Below are 23,730 nucleotides of genomic sequence, written 5' to 3'. Positions count from 1 at the left end.
TACAGAACCATGGATCAACCTGGAAAATAACACATTTATTTTTTTACTCCTCAGGAATGGTGTGGAAGAAAAAGACAGGTAGGATAATTCTCTGTCTCTTCCTGTCTCAATTTTTCATACTCACTGGTTCACAAAAATGGTAGAACATTTGGATTCCAGTGAAAACAAAACCATTTGAATGAAAAATGTTAATAATGTCTTACATTTTTGTCTTTTTTTCATCTCAGGATATCCCCAAAACACCTGGATTGACTTTTTGAGAAAGTATTTTGGTGGAATGTTTGGTAAGTGTTACCTTAACTAGACTGGTCCATATTCAACCTGCTGACAAGGTCCCCAAAGTAATACAAACACAACATTATTCATGTACTGTACTATAAACACATACTTCCATGCACTGTGATAGAGAGTGTGTGAGTTCACAGATGTAATCCCACAACCCAGAATATTTCCAAGTTTTCTCATCGTAACCTTATGCAAACTTTAAAGGGCAAATACCTCCTAAATTCAAGGAACCTCTTCTACTCTGTTTGCTGTAAACAATGTTGATGGATGGTATTTCCCTTTACAGGGAATGTAGGCAACAATCAGAATTCTGTTGCCCCGGATACTGTTTATCACACTGTAGTGGATGTTCATGGGTTCTCTCTGGGGTTGCCATGGTTACAGTTTACAGCGCTGTAGGGGAGAAGTCTTCTAGAGATTACTCCATGAATCAGAGTAATAACAACCAGCTTACTAACACAGGTAGTAACACTAACACACCTTTTACATGGTACTTCTATGGGGACATTTTGACAATGCAGATATGTGGAGATGTTGCCAGAAATGTGTTTCTCATATTATTAGTGGTGACATTTATTTGAAGAACAAGCTTTTGTGACATGTTTTATTTATTTATTTAACCAGGTATGCTAGTTGAGAACAAGTTAGGCTAGTTGTACACACAGTATGAGAAACACAGTATGAGAAACACAGTATGAGAAACACAGTTTGAGAAAGTGATGATTATTCATGTGAGTTTAAAGTTAGCAGTGTGTGGGTTAGCGTATATAAAATGTGTATTATAAGGTTGGAATCTGCAAGGAAAATGTGCTTTAAATGATGTACTTGTGATGCGTATTTGAAATAACCTGCTTGGTTTTGGTTTATCTTTACATTTATGCATTTTTTCACTGTCAAAATGTTGCCCATAGAGGTAACACTGTGGATAAAATGTCGCCCATAGAGGTAACACTGTGGATAAAATGTTGCCCATAGAGGTAACACTGTGGATAAAATGTTGCCCATAGAGGTAACACTGTGGATAAAATGTCGCCCATAGAGGTAACACTGTGGATAAAATGTCGCCCATAGAGGTAACACTGTGGATAAAATGTTGCCCATAGAGGTAACACTGTGGATAAAATGTCGCCCATAGAGGTAACACTGTGGATAAAATGTCGCCCATAGAGGTAACACTGTGGATAAAATGTTGCCCATAGAGGTAACACTGTGGATAAAATGTTGCCCATAGAGGTAACACTGTGGATAAAATGTTGCCCATAGAGGTAACACTGTGGATAAAATGTCGCCCATAGAGGTAACACTGTGGATAAAATGTCGCCCATAGAGGTAACACTGTGGATAAAATGTCGCCCATAGAGGTAACACTGTGGATAAAATGTTGCCCATAGAGGTAACACTGTGGATAAAATGTTGCCCATAGAGGTAACACTGTGGATAAAATGTCGCCCATAGAGGTAACACTGTGGATAAAATGTTGCCCATAGAGGTAACACTGTGGATAAAATGTTGCCCATAGAGGTAACACTGTGGATAAAATGTCGCCCATAGAGGTAACACTGTGGATAAAATGTTGCCCATAGAGGTAACACTGTGGATAAAATGTTGCCCATAGAGGTAACACTGTGGATAAAATGTTGCCCATAGAGGTAACACTGTGGATAAAATGTTGCCCATAGAGGTAACACTGTGGATAAAATGTTGCCCATAGAGGTAACACTGTGGATAAAATGTTGCCCATAGAGGTAACACTGTGGATAAAATGTCGCCCATAGAGGTAACACTGTGGATAAAATGTCGCCCATAGAGGTAACACTGTGGATAAAATGTCGCCCATAGAGGTAACACTGTGGATAAAATGTCGCCCATAGAGGTAACACTGTGGATAAAATGTTGCCCATAGAGGTAACACTGTGGATAAAATGTCGCCCATAGAGGTAACACTGTGGATAAAATGTTGCCCATAGAGGTAACACTGTGGATAAAATGTTGCCCATAGAGGTAACACTGTGGATAAAATGTCGCCCATAGAGGTAACACTGTGGATAAAGATTGTCACTGTCGCCCCTTGCTAGTTTGTACTGTTGAAAAGCCAGTTATTTCACAATCTTCTGCTCCATTTGATTTGCTCCATGGTTGTCATTCAGGACACGCTTTCAGTTCTGAGAACGGTTTCCATCTTGTTTTGTTTGATATGATTGTTGCTGGTTTAGAGATGTAGCTTGTTTCAGAACGTCTCAAGACCTTTGCAGGTTTTGTGTCTTTTAGAGCTTACAGTATTCATCTACTGCAGGGGTAGACAACCCTGGTCCTGGAGGGCTGCAGGCACTTCATGTTTTTGATTTAACCACCTAGAAGACCAGGTGTGTTGAATTGAGGCAATCACTGAACTGATCAATTAGCTCAGTTGGTCTGGTGTGGTGCCTAGTTGGAACAAATTCCTGCAGTACCTACTTTACTGACATTACTGTCCCCATGGGGACATGTTGTTGCAGCGTCATGTACATGTTTAAAGTGGCGTTTAAATACAAAACAAATTGACAATACAACTTTCCTAACAGTTACATACCAATAAAAAGAGACTAGCCTGCTGGCCTTACTGGGTCAATAGGAACATTAGCCCGAGCTATTTAGGAGGGATATCACACCTGGCACAAATGATTGTCTAGTTGTGTTTTTCCTGCTGAGGGGTGCCCTATACCTGCGCCCAGAGGGGAGTAGTTCAAAGTCTGGCTACAGGGGGTGGCTTGGGTCTAACATAATTTTGTGCCTTGCGGAGGGCCCTGACCTTAAAGATCTCATCCAGGCCTGTCTGTGACTCCAAGTTCCTTGCTTGTTGTGGTGATAATCCTTCTCAGCATATTTATCTGGCTGACAGTGGCATTGCCAAACCAACAAACAGTACAAAAAGTTGAAATACTCTCAATAAAATATTTATAAAACAGAGTAAGTATAGTACAGTCTACATTAAAATATCCCCGCTTTTTGAGAAAGTACAGTCTCTGTTGACTCTTTGTAGATCAGGTCTGTACATTTACTCCACTGAAGCTTATTGTCCAAGAGGACACCCAGGTATTTGTATTCCTCTACAATCTCTATGTTCTGACCTCTGATAGATGTTGCAGAGGTTGGTGTTGTACGCTTCCTGAAGTCTATGCACATCTCTTTGGTCTTGTTGGTATTGAGGACCAAGTGTAATTCGTCACATCACTCTACAAAGGACCGGGCCATGTTGTTCCTCGTCATCATGCAACAAGCTGATCAAGGCAGTGTCATCAGTGAACTTAACGAGGTGTCTGTCAGGATGGGAACTAGTACAACTATTAGTGAACAAGATGTACAGGAGTGGGGACAAAACACATCCCTGAGGACAGCCTGTGTTGGTGGTGCGTATGTCCCACACGTGGGGACCTACTTTGACCCGCTGTGATCTCTGGCTCAGGAAGTCCAACAGCCACAAAACCATCCCCCCATCTAAGGAGAAGTTCCTAATGAGTCTCTGTGCCAGAATGTACGGCTGGATTGTGTTCAAGGCAGAAGAAATGTCAACAAACAAAACCCTCTAGATGTCTAAAGACCATGTTGAGGAGAGTAAGAATGGCATCATCAACTGCTCTGCTGGGCTGATAGGCAAACTGAAACGGGTCGAGGAGCTTCTGGTTGGCGCTGAGAATATGACTTTTCACAATTGGATGTGAAGGCGACAGGGCGGTAGTCATCAGCACAGAGAGATTAGATGCTTTAGGAATGGGTATAATTATTGAGTCAATACTGGCACGTGTTGCTGGTCGAGCGAGGATTGGAAAATTTCTAAAAACACCAGCCAATTGTTCAGCACAGTGCTTTAACACATGTCCATTTATTTTGTCTGGACCTGGGCTTTTGTGTGCGTTACATCCCCTGAACAACTTCAAAACATCAGCCTGTTTAACAACAACCCTCTCAAACATTTATAATGCTGCTTCCATTTGTTTTACCTCCGACAAAAGGTCGTCAGATTCAAATCTTGAGATGAAAACATTCAGTTCATTAGCCATGTTCTGTCCCTCATGTCTCCCAAGTTCAGCACTGGTTTCCCCCTGCCTATGTGGGAGGCACTAGCCATGGATTTAATCCCTTGCCAGGACACCCTTGAGTTTCCTGAGGAGAGGGTTCTCTCCACCCTTTGCTTGTATGCCTCCTTGTCCACCAGTATCTGTCTTTTGATCGCACGTTGTACATCTCTTAAAGCCTGTCTATTACCCTCAGCATAAACTGCCTTCTTCCTATTAAGTAGTGATATTAGATTTTTTGATACCCAAGGCTTAAGATTTTACAGGTTTTAGTAGGCACAACTGACTCAACTCAGAATTTTCTGCTGTCCTTGTACCTCCCACATAGTACAGTTAAAACACCCTTGGAGATGAGTGATACTATTGTCGTTCCAGATGTGGACAGTTTTAACTGTAGGGGTTTCTCCCTCTCCAGGAGGCGACAGTAGGTTGGCCGGAGGTAGACATTATTGTGGTCTGATGTCCCCAGGGGAGGTCTGGTGGTGGCAGAGAAAGCATTTATTGTCCCATAGTACAAATCAAGAGTCTTATTTTTTTCTAGTGTGACATTTCACATACTGGTGGTATGTGAACTGGACCTTGTGCAAAGTAGTTGTTAAAATGTGGGTGCGTTGGGGGAGATGGATTCCAGTTTCTGTGACAGATTATGAATCATGCTCTGATGCTTTAGTTATATTAGCTTTTGGTTGAATGTACACAACGGTAACAAACAATTGGGGGAACTCACAGGGCAGATAGTAGGGTCACAGTGACACAGAAGCAGTTCAATGTCGGGGGTACGGAGTCTCTCTCTTACCAGTATCGATTTACACCACTGGTCCCTGACAAGCAGGCAGACGACCCGCCGTGATGTTTCACTGTGACGGTCAGATCACGGTCCGCTCTGACCAGTGTGATGCCGGCCGGCTCCACTTCCCTGTCCTGGACTCTGTCATCCAGCTAAGTCTCAGTAAACGCCAACAAACAGGCCTCCCGGTATTTGTGTTGGAAGCGCCGAGTCGTTGACAGCTCATCCGCTTTCCCCCTCAGTGACTGGGCATTGATCAGCAAGGTGGTGGGTAAGGGAGGTGGTGTCTGATTCCCCCGAGTTTTCCACATTTGCATTTGGGTTTGTAATCCTCTCGCAGACAATCAGGGATTAGATGGGCCATTGGGATATCCATCGTGTTTGAGTTGCATTGTAGTATAAACTCTCTGCTGTATTGGATTCCCCAGCCAGCAGCGTTTTCATCTTTTAGTCCATTTGTTGCGGGTAGGTACAAGATCAGTCCAACACCTCACCACTGTAAAACCATCGTCGACAGATGGTTTACAAACCAAGTGTACAAATTAAAAACATAAAAGAACGCCACACCAAACGTCACACACACTCATCATTAAGTATATAGAATGATATAGCTGTCTACTAGACAGAGGCGCTGTCCATTCAGCACCATGGAGCGCCACTATGCCTACCTGTACCGAGGAGCTGTCCATTCAGCACCATGGAGCTCCACTATGCCTACCTGTACTGGTTTGGTTGTTTCAGTTAAAGCCAGGGATGGAAACAACCAAACCACAGGCAAGTCCTCCAGCTAATTTAAGACGTCATGAAGCAGAAGTAGCATAGATGCTCATCTGCATATCTCAGAATATCACAAGAACATACATTGATTGCTATTTTATTTTAATTCTGTTAATTACTTTAAATATAAAGTTCAATGACACTTGATGGTAAGACAGTGTCATTCGACTGGAATTCTGCCACTCAGCATCCTTTGCATTGTCATCCAGAAGTGAACACAACAAATACTAATATGGTTTGTGTATGAGAATGCTAAACTCAACTTTTCTCTCTTGTCGTCTTCTCCTCCTCAGCTAAAGGCAGTGCTGGAGTCCAACCAGAACAAGGCAAGTAATCCAGTTAATTTAAGACTGTAGAAAGCTGAAGTAACTTCTTTAAGTAGCATTTGATGCCGTAAGAGAGATGCTGTAGTTGATGTTTTCCTTCTGTGTGATTCTGCAGAGGTTATGGTTCCACTAACGGCATCACCAGAAATCTGTTTTAACTCAATTAGAGACCTTTACTCGTGTGTGTGTGTGTGTGTGTGTGTGTGTGTGTGTGTGTGTGTGTGTGTGTGTGTGCGTGTGCGTGTCCGTGTCCGTGTCCGTGTCCAAAACAGGGAAAGGCAATGCAGATAAAGCTGGGAAGGGGAATGAAGGTGTGTATGAAACTCAAGTGGATAGTTTACCCGGTAACAGAGTGCTCTGTCTGTTACAGTACACTCAATACATATTTGTCCCGGATGAGCTGATTCCTGTAACTTACTGAATCTTAAAAGCTAAGTATACTGGAAAAAACATATAAATGCAACAATTTCGACGATTTTACTGAGTTTCAGTTCATATAAGGAAATCATTCAATTGAAATAAATTCTGTAGGCCCTAATCTATGGATTTCACATGACTGGACAGGGGCACAGCCATGGGTGGGCATGGGCGGGCATAGGCCCACCCAATGGGGAGCCAGGCCCAGCCAATCAGAATGAATTTTTCTACACAAAAAGGCTTTATTACAGACAGAAATTAAGTTTAATCAGCTGTCTGAGTGGCTGGTCTCAGATGATCCCGCATGTGAAGAAGCCAGATGTGGAAGTTGTTATGTTGTTATGAAGCCGGTTGGACGTACTGCCAAATTCTCTAAAACAACATTGGAGGCGACTTATGGCAGAGAAATGAACATTCAATTCTCTGGCAACAGCTCAGTTGGACATTCCTGCAGTCAGCATGCCAATTGCACGCTCCCTCAAAACTGCACATTTTAGAGTGGCCTATTATTGCCCCCAGCACAAGGTGCACCTGTGTAATGATCATGCTGTTTAATCAGCTTCTTAAATATGCCACACCTTTCAGGTGGATGGATTACAGTGTATTTGTAAAGTATTCAGACCCCTTGACTTTTTCCACGTATTCTTACGTTACAGCCTTATTCTAAAATGGTTTAAATTCATTTTTTTCTCTCATCAATCTACACACAGCTCAGGTGCATCCTGTTTCTATTGATCATCATTGAAATGTTTCTACAACTTGATTGGAGTCCACCTGTGGAAAATTCAATTGATTGGACAGGATTTGGAAAGGCACACACCTGTATATATAAGGTCCCACAGTTGACAGTGCATGTTAGAGCCAAAACCAAGCCATGAGGTCAAAGGAATTGCCCGTAGAGCCCCGAGACAAGATTGTGTCGAGGCACAGATCTGGGGAAGGGTACCAAAACATTTCTGCAGCATTGCCCCCAAGAACACAGTGGCCTCCATCGTTCTTAAATGGGAAAAATTTGGAACCAGCAAGACTCTTCCTAGAGCTGGCCGCCCGGCCAAACTGAGCAATCGGGGGAGAAGGGCCTTGGTCAGGGAGGTGACCAAGAACCCGATGCTCCCAGAGTTCCTCTGTGTAGATGGGAGAAGCTTTTAGAAGGACAACCATCTCTGCAGTACTTCACCAATCAGGCCTTTATGGTAGTGGCCAGACAGAAGCCACTCCTCAGTAAAAGGCACATGACAGCCCGCTTGAAGTTTGGCAAAAGTCACCTGAAGGACTCTGATCTGATGAAACCAAGATTAAACTCTTTGGCCTGAATGCCAAGCATCTCATCTGGAGGAAACCTGGAACCATCCCTACGGTGAAGCGTGGTGACAGCATCATGCTGTGGGGATGTTTTTCAGTGGCAGGGACTGGGAGACTAGTCAGGATCGAGGGAAAGATGAACGGAGCAAAGTACAGAGAGATCCTTGATGAAAACCTGCTCCAGAGCGCTCAGAATGGGGCGGAGGTTCACCTTCCAACAGCACAGCGACCCTAAGCACACAGCCAAGACAACGCAGGAGTGGCTTCGGGGCAAGCCTCTGAATGTTCTTGAGTGGCCCAATCAGAGCCTGGACTTGAACCCGATTGAATATCTCTGGAGAGTCCTGAAAATAGCTGTGCAGCGATGCTCCTCATACAACCTGACCGAGCTTGAGAGGATCTGCAGAGAGGAATGGGAGAAACTCCCCAAATACAGGTGTGCCAAGCTTGTAGCATCATACCCAAGAGGACACGAGGCTGTAATCGCAGCCAAAGGTGCTTCAACATAGTACTGAGTAAAGGGTGTGAATACTCATGTAAATGTTATTACATTATTTTTTTTATTAATACATTTGGAAAAATGTAAACAAACCTGTTTTTGCTTTGTCATTATGGGGTCTTGCGTGTAGATTGATGAGGGGAAAACTATTGAATCCATTTTAGAATAAGGCTAATGTAATAAAATGCTGAAGAAGTCAAGGGTCTGAATAGTTTCCAAATGCACTGTATCCTGGCAAAGGAGAAATGTTCACTAGCAGGGATGTAAACAAATTTGTGCGTGTTTTTTTTGGCATATGGAACATTTCTGGGATATTTTATTTCAGCTCATGAAACATGGGACCAACACTTTACATGTTACGTTTATATTTTTATTCAGTAAATCTTAAAGGCTCTTTATACATACAATTTGTATTATACCCATATGGGTGTGAGACAACATCCCTCCCTGTGGCTGTATGAGAAGTGTATGATAAGGGTAATGTGTAATGTATGTTTTATGTTGAGTGTGTTATGTACAGTGTCTATTTTGTATACAGCAGTAATGTGTGTCTAAGACAATTTTCCCCTTGGGACATTAAAGTTCATCCTCTTCCTATAAGCAGTATCTATAATTATATGTCAATATTTTAGGTTGACTATAATTTCATTACACAATTTCTGATACGTCACATGCCTTTTATTTTCCTGCATCAGTAAAATCAGGAAATGCATCATCTATGCCTCTACTGCCATTCATTCCAATTAGACTGGTTTTGGATTTCTTCCTGAACAAGATGTTTGCCATTTTTGCCCCATTCTGGAACGTTGAGGGACTATGACATAGCCCCTCTAGTGGTTTAATAGGATCTATATTGATATAATAGTGGACAGCCTCCGAGGTAGGGTGTACCCAAAGATTTCCATCTGTGGTGTAGTCTAGATACATTTCTACTCCAGTAGTGGTGGTGAGGGGGGACATACTAGTCAAAATGGTCAGACTACATAGACCAGATGCAACCAGCAAGCAGAATTCTTGACATAAACAGTAAATGTTGACAATAATGTCTCTTTCAATGCCAATAGGGTTAGGACTACATATTTATACCCTAACCATAATGTATTGCCCTGGATACATTGATACTCTGATACATGTATGAAATGTCTGCTTTTCCAGATCTTTTTCATGAAGTGGGAGGTGAGCTCGTGTTGACGCCGGACAAGTCCACAGTGACTGACCCCATCACAAGCATCCTATGGAAGCATGGGGAGTGCTGGGTGGCATATTGGGATTTGAGTGGTCTGGACATCTATGGTGCCTTCAAAGAGCGTACAACCCTGGACCAGAATACTGGAGAGCTGAGAATCAGTGGATTGAAGAAAACAGACAGTGGAGTTTATTCTGTGGAGTTCAACAGCAAACTGCTTGTCAAGACATATAAACTATCTGTTATCAGTAAGTGTTTCTGTGTGTGTGTGCATAGATCTGTGTGTATGTACCCTTGTGTATGTGTGTGTGTGATCATGTAGAAACAGCAGGTTATGCAATGCCTCACAAGCATTTTTTTGGTTCAGTATACATTATACTGTGTATTATAAGTATTGGAGTTTTCTTTCACATGATCTAATTAGAAAGAGTTTGTCCTTCTGTTCTCATTTGCAGATAAACCTAGCGGATCCAACCGTCCTAAAGATGAATCAAAGCCTGATGGTAAGACAACGTGGCATTCACCTGGAATTCTGCCACTCAGCATCCTTTTCATTGTCATCCAGAAGTGAACACAACAAATACTAATATGGGTTGTGTATGAGAATGCTAAACTCAACGTTTCTCTCTTCTCAGCTAAAGTCAGTGATGGAGTCCAGCCAGAACAAGGCAAGTCATCCAGTTAATTTAAGACTGTATAAAGCTGAAGTAACTTCTTAAGTAGCTTTTGATGCTGTAGGAGAGAGGCTGTAGTTGATGTTTTCCTTCTGTGTTTGATTCTGCAGAGGTTACTGTTCCACTAACTGCCATCACCACAACAGGGGAAGACAACGCAGACAAAGCTGGAAAGGGGCAGGGGAATGAAGGTGTGTATGAAACTTAAGTGGATAGATTCCTGTAACTGACTGATTCTGAAAAGCTAAATACATTATACTGTGTATTACAAATATAAAGGGTTCATCTAGAACAGGGTGTCAAACTCATTCCATGAAGGGTTTCGTGTCTGCGTGTTTTTGGTTTTTCCTTTCAGTTAAGATCTAGACAACCAGGTGAGGGGAGTTCTTTACTAATTAGTGACCTTAATTCATCAATCAAGTACAAGGGAGGAGTGAAAACCCCAGACACTCGGCCCTCCGTGGAATGAGTTTGTCATGTGATCTAGAGTGTTTGCTTTTAACTATCTAATTAGAACAAGTTTGTGGTCCAGAATAGACAAACTAGGAAATCCCTGTACTGTATGATTGTTGTAGTTTATGAGGGTGTGAAGGGAGACCAGGGATGTGTGTAAGCTTGCATGCTTACCTGAATGTGTGTGTGTGTATGATTAAGTCCAACTCTTCTGTTGTGTGTTTTCTTGCCAGAAGCCAGTCCATTGATGGAGTAGAAAGACCACCAGTAAAGAATCCAGTGTTTTAGGATGGTAAGTATGAGTCTGAGAAAGACACCAACCACAACATTTATTAAGAAAGCATTAGGAAGTGGTCACATTGTTATTACATTGTTATTATGTTAGTGATGAGCAACATGTGGTATTATTATTTGGATGCAATGAAAGAGAAACAGTGAACAAGTCAGATTGGTGTTGGTATTCTTAAAGGAAAGGAAGAACACCTGTTGTTGCATTTATAACATAAGACCAAGAGTTTTTCCAGACCATGTGACCTGACCAGGAAAAACTCCTGGCCCTAGTCATTAGTAATGTTTTGTCTTTCCTCTATTGCTTCCTTCCAGGTTGTGGTCTTCCTGGTGGGGTAACTGAGGACCAGAAACATGGGGTTTGAAGGCTCTCACTACATAACTCCATATCTGTTACATTGAGACAAACGACCAAGAAGAGAGAAACGTGTTTGAACTGTTGGAGACGTTTTTAATTCAATGTAAAATTAAGGGAAACAACAGGAAACATAGTAACTTACATGCGATCAGATGAAGTACAGTGAGCTCCAAAAGTATTGGGACAGTGACACGCATGTTGTTGTTTTTGCTCTGTACTCCAACACTTTGGATTTGAAATACTACAATGACTATGAGGTTAAAGAACAGACAAACAGCTTTAATTTGAGGGTATTTTCATCCATATCGGTTGAGCCGTTTAGAAATTGCAGCACTTTTTGTACATAGTCCCCCCATTTTAGGGAGCCAAAGGTATAGGGACAAATTCACATGTGTATTATTGAGTCACTTTTATTCTAAATGAGAATATAATGTTTCTAAACACTTTTACATGAATACGGACGATACCATGATTACACAATCCTGAATGAATCCTGAATAATGCAGTGAGGAGTGAGAAAGTTTTGACGCACAAATATCATACCCCCCTAGAATGCTAACTTCCCCTGTTATGTAACGGTGAGAGGTTAGCCTGTCTTCGGGGTATGATATTTGTGTGCCTAACTGTGTTTAGACGTCTAAGTGTTTAGAAACATATTCTATTCTTATTTACAATATAAGTGACAGAATACATTATTTACCATTATTTTGTGCCCAATAGAAATTAATCTGCAAAACAAACCGCAAATGCATCCAACAAGTTTGTAGAGTCACAAGCTTGATGTAATCATTGTGTGCTAGAAATATGGGACCAAATACAGTGAATTTGTCCTGATACTTTTGGTCCCCTAAAATAGGGGGACTATGTATAACAACTGCTATAATTTCTAAACGGCTCACCCGATATGGATGAGAACCCTGACATTAAAGCTGACAGTCTGCACTTTAACCTCATAGTCATTGTATCATTTCAAATCCAAAGTGCTGAAGCACAGAGCCAAAACAACCAGAAAAGTGTCACTGTCCCGATACTTTTGGAGCTCACCGTATAACGTGATGAACTGTGTGCTTTATGAACTTACTGTCACGTTCCTGACCTGTTTTCTGTTGTTTTTGTATGTGTTTAGTTGGTCAGGGCGTGAGTTGGGGTGGGCATTCTATGTTATGTGTTTCTATGTTTAGGTTCATTGGTAATTAGCCTTATATGGTTCTCAATCAGGGACAGGTGTTTGACGTTTCCTCTGATTGAGAACCATATAAAGGTAGGCTGTTCACACTGTTTGTTTGTGGGTGATTGTCTTCCGTGTCTGTGTATGTCGCACCACACGGGACTGGTTCGTGTTTGTAGTCTGTTCCTGTTCGTGCGTTCTTCGTGTTATTATTGTAAGTTCAGGTCTGTCTACTTCGTTTATTGTTTTGTAGTTTGTTCAAGTGTTCATAGTGTCTTGTTTAATAAATTCAGTATGTCATCATACCTCGCTGCATGTTGGTCCGATCCATGCTCCTCATCTGAGGAGGAGAACGACTTCTACGACTGTTACACTTACAGTACTTCAGATATATGAGGGCAATATTTTTATTTCAGAACATTTGATGGACAAAAACAAAATATTATTTTATACTTTGAGGTAAATAGCTTTGTGGATTCTTACCCTTTCTCAGTATTAATGTGTCTTCTTTAGAAATCTCAAGTCATTTTCTGCAGGTTGTGTTTGTTGTTTGAAGCCATTGTATCTGTCACACCCTGATCTGTTTTACCTGTCTTGTGCTTGTCTCCACCCCTCCACCCCCCCAGATATCACCCATTTTCCCATATCCACTGTGCATTTCTACCTGTGTTTTCTGTTTGTCTGTTGCCAGTTCGTCTCGTCAAGCCTACCAGCATTTTTCCCCATACTCCTGTTTTTCTCTAGTCCCTGTTTTCTAGCTGCCGTTCTGTACCTTGTGAGTCTGCTCTGGATTACTGACCTCTGCCTGCCGTTCTGTACCTTGTGAGTCTGCTCTGGATTACTGACCTCTGCCTGCCGTTCTGTACCTTGTGAGTCTGCTCTGGATTACTGACCTCTGCCTGCCGTTCTGTACCTTGTGAGTCTGCTCTGGATTACTGACCTCTGCCTGCCCTTGACCTGTTTTGCCTGCCCCCTGTTTTTGTAAAAAACTTTTGTTACTTTGAACTTTCTGCATCTGGGTCTTATCCTGAGGTCTGATAGTATCAATCACTTTGTGGTTGAATGATTCCTTTTTAATTATTTTCTCCAGACCGCTTTATGCCAACCCACTCCACTTTCTGTTTTAAATCGCAGCTGAATTAATGTCTTATATCATTTTATAATTTACTAATTCTTCAAGACTTGACTTATGTCAAGGAATTTGTACAGGTTGTTATTGTTTGTTGTTTTTCTCAGAGTAAATTATGCCAACCCCCCCCCCCCCCACCCCTACTAGGCAAAGTATAGTGTAGGTTGAGAGGAACCAGGCCTGAGAGGTAGAGCTCATCCTCATCTGCCTGGTAAAGAGTTCTGTAGTACTGAGATGTTGTATTATTGAGAGAGAGCTCTGCAGTACTGAGATGTTTTATTACTGAGAGAGAGCTCTGCAGTACTGAGATGTTTTATTACTAAGAGAGAGCTCTGCAGTACTGAGATGTTTTATTACTAAGAGAGAGCTCTGCAGTACTGAGATGTTTTATTACTGAGAGAGAGCTCTGCAGTACTGATATGTTGTATTATTGAGAGAGAGCTCTGCAGTACTGAGATGTTTTATTACTGAGAGAGAGCTCTGCAGTACTGATATGTTGTATTATTGAGAGAGAGCTCTGCAGTACTGAGATGTTTTATTACTAAGAGAGAGCTCTGCAGTACTGAGATGTTGTATTATTGAGAGAGAGCTCTGCAGTACTGAGATGTTGTATTATTGAGAGAGAGCTCTGCAGTACTGAGATGTTGTATTATTGAGAGAGAGCTCTGCTGTGCTGAGATGTTTTATTACTAAGAGAGAGCTCTGCAGTACTGAGATGTTTTATTACTAAGAGAGAGCTCTGCAGTACTGAGATGTATTACTAACAACAATGGTGCAAATACAGATTCTGTATTTCTTTTAATAGCTTAATATTTTAATTTGACAAACAGTGTTTGTCTTCATCAAATTCATTCAAAATACCCTCTTATGTATATCTGAGCATATCTGTTTTCACAATATAATTTTGTTACCTGGATTTCAATTTTTTTCTCAAATAAATCTGTACATCAATCCGTGATGGACCATAGTAAGGGGAAACAGCAGTGTACACTAGTTGCCACCAGATTGGTGAGAACATTTGTTGGGCAAGACCACTAACCTGGTATATCCCAGGTTTTAGTTCTGTTACTGGTATGTCTCAGGTAATTCTGTTACAGAACAAGATTTTTTTAAATTAAGACCAGCTCACATTGCTTTCTTTTGGGACTGGACTGGAATGTTCTAAAATGGAGTCCTGGTGCATGCAAAAATGTACAATCATTTTATGTATCGTGGTTTAAAGTCCAGACCTCACATTGTAGTTATGTGTTGATGACTGAATGATTGTGTCATCCATGTACACACATCTGAACACCAATTCTGTTTCAGCACTTTGTCTTAAGAATGTATATTTTTCCATACTTGATTGGTGAAAGCAATACAGAGGAAGGTCCATATAGGGCTGGGTTCAGCCATCACCAACATACATATCCCTATCTGAACCCTTCAGATCTGTGAATAATGAGCTGGGGAAAGGGACTAGTTGACACTAGACTTAGATCATTCTCGTTGCAAGTACTGGATGACTTCTCAGCCAGGTTCGTTTAACGATTCCTAAATCAAGTGTCAACTCCTTCCTTCTGAGACATGCTGCTGTGCAAAACAAATGCACTTCAAAGCGCAGTGTGACATCTATCTGCAACGACCTGAATCTCAGCCTGTATATACTGCCAATCCTTTGTGAGTTTGATATTTAGATTTTTTCAATAAAGGACTTGAGTTCTATATTGTATTTTATTATTATGACCTCTGAAAGTGATAAGGTCGATTTTCTTTTCAAACCTGATTGGTGAAAGCAATATACAATGCCATGCCATTGCCACCCTGTCACAAGGAGGCGCCAAAGAGGTATACACGACTAGTCAGGGACTTTGGGAGAAGGGTGGAGCATCTAGGGGCTACATTGTAACAATGAAGAAATGTGTGTAGCCTGTAATCTAGGCTGCATTGTAACAATGTACATTTTAGCCATTAGCCAACAAATTCTTAGCCACACGACAGTCCAGTTTCATTGTCAAGAAGTTCTAGTAGCAAGCTGACTTTCCCTTCATAGTGTAACGAACCTCTAAGGCCACCGAAACTCGCACGTTGTTTGTTGACTAGCGTAAACAGTCTAGAACACTGATTTCCCATGAAATAATCAGGTTGTATTTTATTTGGATGAACAGACAGTGCACCCCAGCACTGACCCGCCGCACAAAACGCCTTCCCAAAAACTCTCAGCATGCCTCCCATCTCCTCACATACAGAAACTCATTTGCATAACATTGTGTAATAGACTGAGAGACTTTTGAATGTTTAAACATTGCCCCCTTCTTAAACTGAACACACCCTGTGTTTAATAACCTCTGAGAAGTGTACAGTAACCAAACACATTCAGAATGCATTGACCAAACAGGCCTCCTAATAGTTCTTTGGGGTCTACCCCCCTGACCCATGTGATCTTCTGCTGCAATTTACTCAGGTGCTTGACCCGTCTCAAAGGAGTCACTTTCTCTTGCAGGTGAATAGGGCAACTCCGTGTTCACGTCCGTTTGTGTGGCATGAGTCTCTGTGTCTTCGACTGAGCTTTCAGTTCTGACAGTGTCCAGTTCCCTTCCACTGAGACATTAACATCCCTTGGAGCCCACAGTCTCACAATATCCCCCACCCTTATCCTGAAGGGTAGCCTAGGCAACATTGGTTGCTTTTTCCTCGGAGCACCCCGTTTCCTTGAGGGGTAGTATGTCTGACTAGGCACAAATGAGTCAATGCTCAACTCAGTCTCTTGTCCCGTGCCAGTGACCTCATGCTCTGAAACAACCCCAAAGTAAGGTTTGATCCTGTTGTAGTGAACCACGGCATGATAAGGTCCATTACACTGTACTACTTCATACAGCACATCTGACAGTTTCTTTGCAATTTTGAAAGGACCCTTGAATTTCTTTCTCAGTTTGGGTGACAACCCCTTTTCCCTCTGGTAGTCTCTAAGCCACACATATTCATTTTCCTCATACCTCTGGAGTGTCTCCTTTGGATCAAAGTATTTATTTTGTTTACCCGTGGCTTTTAGGTGATTTCTCTTTACAGCTTCCCTTACAGTGCTTAAATACCCTTGGACCTTTTGCACATACTGAGAAACATACTGTTTCCCTTAATTTTGTTGTGTTCCCATAACCACATCAACCGGTAAAGTCATTTCAGCACCGAACAGCACCCTGTATGGTGTGAACCCCGTGGAAGATTGAACACTACTGTATGACATCATCACATATGGGAGTATCTCATCCCAATTTCTTTGATTGTCATCAACAAAAAGTGACAGCATATTGATCAGAGTTCTGTTCATTCTTTCCACTAAACCATCTGATTGTGGGTTGTATGGAGTGGTTCGTGTTTTGTTCATTTGTAAAAGATTGTACATCTCTCTAAAAAGAGCAGATACAAAATTTCACCCCTGGTCGCTATGGATAGAGAGGAACGCCTAGCTTCAACACAAATTCCTCTACCAGTTTCTTGGCCACTGTTACTGCGTCCTGATTGGGTATGGCATATGCCTCTGACCACCTAGTAAAGTAATCTGACACTACCATCATTTGTTTGTTACTCTGTCCTGTCTCTGTAAACAGACCCATTAAGTCTACAGCTATCCTCTCAAAAGGGTGGCCTGTGACTGAACCTGTCATGTGCGCTCTGGGGGCTGGACCCTGTAAATTGTATGCAGTGCACGCCACACAGCCCTTACACCACTGCTTTATGGCTCTCTGCCAGCCTGGACAATAAAATCTTGCTCTGATTTTACGGGTGAGTTTTTCAACTCCTAAATGGCCTCCAGTTCTATCATTGTGGATAAAGGTAAGTATCTCATGTTTGAGCTCATCTGGTACAACCCCTCTCCAGATGGTGTCATCTGTCTCATAGTTTTGACTCTCAAGGCATAACACCCAATTCTTCACATGTAATGCCCCCAACACTTGTTTGAAAGGCCTGAACTTTGGCTCCGATTGCAAATCACAGGGATCTCGGCTCTATCCTCTTTTTTCCATGTCTTTAACTGGGAGACCACTGGGTCTCTATCCTGTGCTTCCAAAAGGAAAGCTGCATTTTTGGGTACTGCCTGGCTTGTTTGAGCTCCAACCACAGGCTCAATAGTGACATCCTGAGGCTTGTTTACGACGGCTCTCAGATTGACAGTGGCCTCCTGTGAGATGGCTGTGTCTACACTCTCTGTCTGTGTGTGTCGGCGTGACATAGCATCTGCATTACAGTGCAGTCTCTCTGGCGAATTTGACAATATCATAGTCAAACTGATCCAATTTCTCTAACCATCTAGCCAACTGTCCCTCAGGTTGGTTGAAGTTACTCAGCCATCTGTGAGCTGTGATCAGTTCTCAGTAGAAATTTCCTCCCCAGCAAAAAGTGTCTGAAATGTTTAAGAAACACTAACACAGCAAGAAGCTCCTTGGTAGTTGAATACTTCCGCTCCTGTTTTGACCTTGCCAGACTGGCATATGCTACTACTCTCTCTCTACCCTCGTGTTTCTGGGAGAGGACTGCCCCTATGTCACATGCATCAGTATCCATTATGAAATCTAGATTTGGGTCTGGGAAAGCAAGTATGGGGATGTGGTAAGCTTGGACTTTAATTCATTAAAAGGCCACTTCACACGCTGCGTTCCACTCAAACATTTCCCCCTTATCTTTCAATCTGTAGAAAGGCTCCGACATAGCTGCAAAATCTGGTATGAACCTCCTGTAGTGTGACGCCAGGCCTAAAAAGCTTATTGCCTCTGTCAGTGACTTGGGGCTAGGCCATGATCTGACTGTCTCTGTTTTCATGGGGTCAGTGGACACTCCCTCAGCCGAGATGATATGTCCCAGGTAGCTCACCTGTGACCTGAACAAATGGCACTTAGATGGCTTTCACCTTAAGTACCGCCTGCTCCAATCTGCTGAAAACCTTGTCTAAATGCTTCACATGCTCTTGGAATGTACAACCAAACACTATGATGTCGTCTCAGTACACCAAACATGTTGTCCACTGTAAATCAGCCAAAACCAGGTCCATGAGACGCTGGAAGCTGCTTGGAGAATTTGTCAACCCAAACCCCAATTCCTGGAATTTGAAAAGTCCTCACTTTGTCACAAAAGCAGTTTTGCAATGATCCTCGGGTGCATCTCGACTTGCCAGTACCCACTGGCTAAGTCAAAAGTGGAAAACCACTGAGCACTGGCAAGAGAGTCCAAGGTCTCGTCGATCCTAGAAAGTGGATAAGCATCTTTAACAGTGTTCTCGTTTAACCTTCTGTAATCCGCACAGAACCTGACTGAGCCGTCCTTCTTTCGTACTAACACCACTGGTGCTGCCCATGGACTGCTGGATGGGTTAACTATTCCCCTTTCCAACATGTTCTGCAAATGCTTGTCAAACTCTGCTTGCAGATGAACAGGCACCCACCTCAACACTTGTTTGATACTGTATGCCTGGTGTCCCCTGTGTCAATCCTATGCTGGACTAGTTTTGTTGCAGCCCAAGTGAAAATCACCAGTGCTGAATACTCCCACATACCTTCCCACCATTTCCTTTACAGCTCTCATCTGCACCTCAGTTAGCTGCCTGGAATCTATGTCCAGCTCTTGCATTAACTGTTCTACATCCCACTTTGCTGTGGTGGGAGAGTATGAGGGCTGGTTAGAATCCTGTAGGCTAGCAACGATAGTGTCTTCACTAACCTTTATTTAACTAGGCAAGACAGTTAAGAACAAATTTTTATTTAAAATGACGGCCTACCCCGGCCAAACCCGGACGACGCTGGGTCAATTGTGCGCTACCCTATTGGAATCCCAGTCACCACCGGATGTGACGCAGCCTGGATTCGAACCAAGTACTTCAGTGATGCCTCTTGCACTGATATACATTCATCACACGCACTGGCAGTTTCCCCTTCACTGAGCTGCAAACGCCACACGCTTCCAATAGGTTACTTGTATCAGTGACTTTAATACAGGGCTCACGAAGACCTGACAGTTTGTCATTTTTTACTGTACCCTCAACTTTACCAGTTATGAACATTTAACTTCTGGAGGGGATAATTGTGTCATTTGTACCACAACTTAACACTGCCCTTTCCCTGAAAATCAACGGAATCTGCTTCCCCAAAATACATATTTTCTTTCTCAAATCAAGTACAGCCCCGTATTTTACCAGGAAGTCTGTCCCCATCATCAGTGCACACTGGTCTGCATTGTTAGCGACTACAAAATCCCAGGTCAGATTCAAACCGTCAATGTTCATGACTGTGGACCTGCTCCCAAGGACTGATAGAAACTGCCCATTTGCTACTTTAACCATGCTGTGGTACGGTTGCAGTGTACCACTCTTACCTCCAGTAGCATTTCTCCATACGTTTTTGTGTACCATGGAAACCTGGGCCCCGAGTCCGCCATGACCTCACATTCAAAGTCAGCAATTTTGCCCTCCAGGTAAACCCCACTCCCCACAACACTTGAAGTAATCCTTGCTGTGGTCTAGTCAGCTGTGCATGCAGTTGAAGCTGATGCTGTGCTGTCCTTTTCCATGTAAGGACAGTTTTTTTCATGTGCAACCACAGTGCCAGCAGGCCCTGCTATTGGTCGACGTAGGTCGTCCTCTGTCCTCTTAGATCTCCCTCTCCCATGGTCTGGTCTGTATCCTCCCGTGGTGTCCACCGTTGCTACTGTAGAAGACCCTGGAAACGCTCTGCTGCTTTGGTATGTCTCCCTCTGATGTGGCTGCCTCATTGCCAGATACTGCACCTCTGTCCACAACTGTGCAACGCTCTCACACAATGACTCGAACATCTCTCCTGGAGCTCTGTCTCCAACTGGAGGCAGAGTAACCTTGCTTGTCCCACACATGTTCACTTTGTATTGTGCAGCGTCTTTGCTCTCCAGCAATTCTAGCTGCCTTATCTGTTATCTGATCAAGCTCTGTAGTAATGCTAATTGCCTCTTCCAATGTTTTTGGTACTGCCTTGCACATGTGCATACGAAGATCACTGCACCTAATGTCTCGTGCCAGCGAATCACGTGTGCTCGCACTATAATCTGGATAAGACTTTGATGCTAGCCTGCTTAAATTATGCCCAAAAATCACGAATGCACTAATCTACTTTTTCTGTACGATTCCAGTCAGCATGTACGATGTACGATTCCAGTCAGCATGTTCTGGCAGCTCAAAAAGCCTCTGCAAAGCCACTTTCACACTGTTGTAATCATTGTTTGTATCCTGAGGTAAAATACTACAAAATCTCAGATTATTTCCCCTCAGCAACAGAATGAGAAATTTCAAACGATCTGCTTCGCACCATCCATTCACTTGCGCTGCTACCTCAAATTGTTCAATCCAAACAGTCCATTCGACTTCTTTCCCCTCTAAAGATTATGGCATGAACACCGGCCGGTCAATCCACCTGTCCATGGCACCCGGCTGATCCACCACCGGCTGTCGGTCGTTGTTGATTGCTGTTCCCGGGTTGTTTCGACTTCTCCCTCCATTTTCCCATGCAGCTAACCAGCTAACATTAACTTCACTAGAATAGGGGGCAGCATTCGGAAATGCAAAATTAAACTGCCTGCTTCTCGGGCCCAGAATATATGATATGCATATAACTGGTAGATTTGGATAGAAAACACTAAAGTTTCCAAAACTGTTAAAATAGTGTCTGTGAGTATAACAGAACTGATTTGGCAGGTGAAAACCCGAGAAAAATCCATTCAGGAAGTCGTTTTTCGGGGGGTTTTGTAGTTTTCTATTCAATGCCATTACAGTATCCATTGACTTAGGACTCAAGTTTCAGTTTCTATGCCTTCCACTAGATGTCAACAGTCTTTAGAAATTGTTTCAGGCTTGTATTCTGAAAAATGAAGAAGTAAGAGCAGTTGGAATGAGTGGACCCTAAAGTGTCACAGAGCTTTTTCATGCGCGAGACCGAGAGAGTCCCTTTCTTGTTTACCTTTTAAATTGACAACGTTATTGTCCGGTTGAAATATTATCGATTATTTAGGCTAAAAACAACCTGAGGATTGAATATAAACATCGTTTGGCATGTTTCTATGAACTTTACGGATGCAATTTAGATTTTTTTGTCTTCCTGTTTTGACTGCGTTTGAGCCTGTGGATTACTGAAGAAAACGCGCGAACAAAACTGAGGTTTTTGGATATAAAGAGACTTTATCGAACAAAAGGAACATTTATTGAGTAAATGAATGTCTGCTGAGTGCAACCATATGAAGATCATCAAAGGTAAGGGATTCATTTTATCTCTATTTCTGACATGTGTAACTGTTCTACTTGGCTGGCTACTGTTTGTAATGATTTGTCTAGTGGGCTATGTTCTCAAATAATCGTAAGGTATGCTTTCGCCGTAAAGCATTTTTTAAATCTGACACCGTGGTTGGATTCACAATAAGTTCATCTTTAAACCTATGTAAAATATGTTTTGTTTTCTGAATTTTTATAATGAGTATTTCTGTATTTGAATTTGGCGCCCAGCAGTTTCACTGGCTGTTGAAGAGGTGGGATGCTACCGTCTCACGTGCCCAAGAGAGGTTTTAACCAAGCTCACGAGTTGCTGTTAGCTAGTTGACATGCTGATCCCACCAATTTGTAACGAACCTGTAAGGCCACCAAAACTCGCACGTTGTTTGTGGACTAGGGTATACAGTCTAGAACACTGATTTCCCATGGAATAATCTAGTTGTATTTTATTTGGATGAACAGACATTGCACCCCAACACTGACCAGACGCACACAACGCCTTCCCAAAAACTCCCTCAGAATGCCTTCTGCATCCTCATAGCAACTCATTTGCATAACATTGTGTGATTACATTATGACACTTTGATAAAATTTAAATAATAGTTTGTATACTTGATGCACAGACAATGAATGCAATATATACCATATCAAAAAGAAGAAAAAAAAGGAGCACCAAGGCACTCTTCATATAATTCACTAAAATGCCTTTATTTGTATGGCATGTTCAATGGAAACAAAGTTTTAAAAATCCAACGGATGCATGGCCTTCGTCAGGGAGTACAAAGAAATTATAATACGTCCTCTTTTGAACAGCGTTTTCCACTCAGCCCTAATTTGATGAGGGGTGGTTACAAAATGGATTGGACAACACCTAGTAAGCAATACTATACACATTAAGTGTAGATATGTTATCCAAGTTAGATGCATCAGAACGCCTAGAAAGGTAGTTCTAACCTTGAATATGACTGGGCAAAGTGCCAAGAATAGGAACGCAATCTAAAGCAATCTATTCCATAGAACACTAGAACACAGCAAAACATGGACAACAACAGACTAAACATAGCTGAGGGCAATAGAGCAAAATGTTCACTAGATGACAGCAAATGGACCATTCGGCAAGTACAGCAAGTACGCCATATGGATAGGCAATGAAGACTACCCCATGATAAGGGGACCATCTTAAACAGCTAAACCAAAGGGAAAGTTTTTGGATTTACAAACTACAGGCCACTAAGTACCCTGCTTTAAATTAAGATAGGATTTACAAACTACAGGCCACTAAGTATCCTGGTTTAAATGAAGATATGGATTTCTCACCTTTCCTGTAGGGTCGTAATAGGTCCATTTGTTGTTATCTAGGGGACATTTTGCTCTATTGCCCTCAGCTAAGTTTAGACTGTTGTTGTTCATGTTTTGCTGTGTTCTAGTGTTCTATGGAATATATTGCGTTCCTATTCTTGGCACTTTGCCCAGTCTTATTTAAGGTTAGAACTACCTTTCTAGGCGTTCTGATGCTTCTAACTTGGAGTTACATTTTTTGATAACATATCTACAGTATTTCACTTTTTAATGTGTATAGTATTGCTTACTAGGTGTTGTCCAATCCATTTTGTACCCACTCCCTCTTCAAATTAGGGCTGAGTGGAAAACGCTGTTCAAAAGAGGACATTGTATTATAATTTCTTTGTACTCCCTGACGAAGGATATGCAGCCGAAATGCGTTGGATTTTTAAAAGGTTGTTTCTATTGGACATGCCATACTAAAGGCATTT

General features: G+C 42.2%; 1 protein-coding gene across 1 annotated transcript in view; it reads left to right on the top strand.

Annotated features, from left to right (window-relative positions):
- LOC120033270 overlaps positions 1 to 23,730 on the top strand; it is a 117,190-nt gene that overhangs the window by 303 nt on the left and 93,157 nt on the right. The window contains exons 2-8 of the mRNA XM_038979544.1: positions 55 to 78; positions 228 to 284; positions 6,195 to 6,227; positions 6,500 to 6,538; positions 9,601 to 9,879; positions 10,087 to 10,134; positions 10,267 to 10,299. Coding sequence (XP_038835472.1) covers positions 57 to 78; positions 228 to 284; positions 6,195 to 6,227; positions 6,500 to 6,538; positions 9,601 to 9,879; positions 10,087 to 10,134; positions 10,267 to 10,299 — 511 coding nt within the window. The 5' untranslated portion in view covers positions 55 to 56. The remainder of the gene's footprint in view (positions 1 to 54; positions 79 to 227; positions 285 to 6,194; positions 6,228 to 6,499; positions 6,539 to 9,600; positions 9,880 to 10,086; positions 10,135 to 10,266; positions 10,300 to 23,730) is intronic.

Source organism: Salvelinus namaycush, chromosome 40, assembly GCF_016432855.1.
Source record: "Salvelinus namaycush isolate Seneca chromosome 40, SaNama_1.0, whole genome shotgun sequence".
Lineage (NCBI taxonomy): Eukaryota > Metazoa > Chordata > Actinopteri > Salmoniformes > Salmonidae > Salvelinus > Salvelinus namaycush.
The sequence above is the reverse complement of the archived record's forward strand: the minus strand, read 5'-3'. Positions and strand labels throughout refer to the sequence as shown.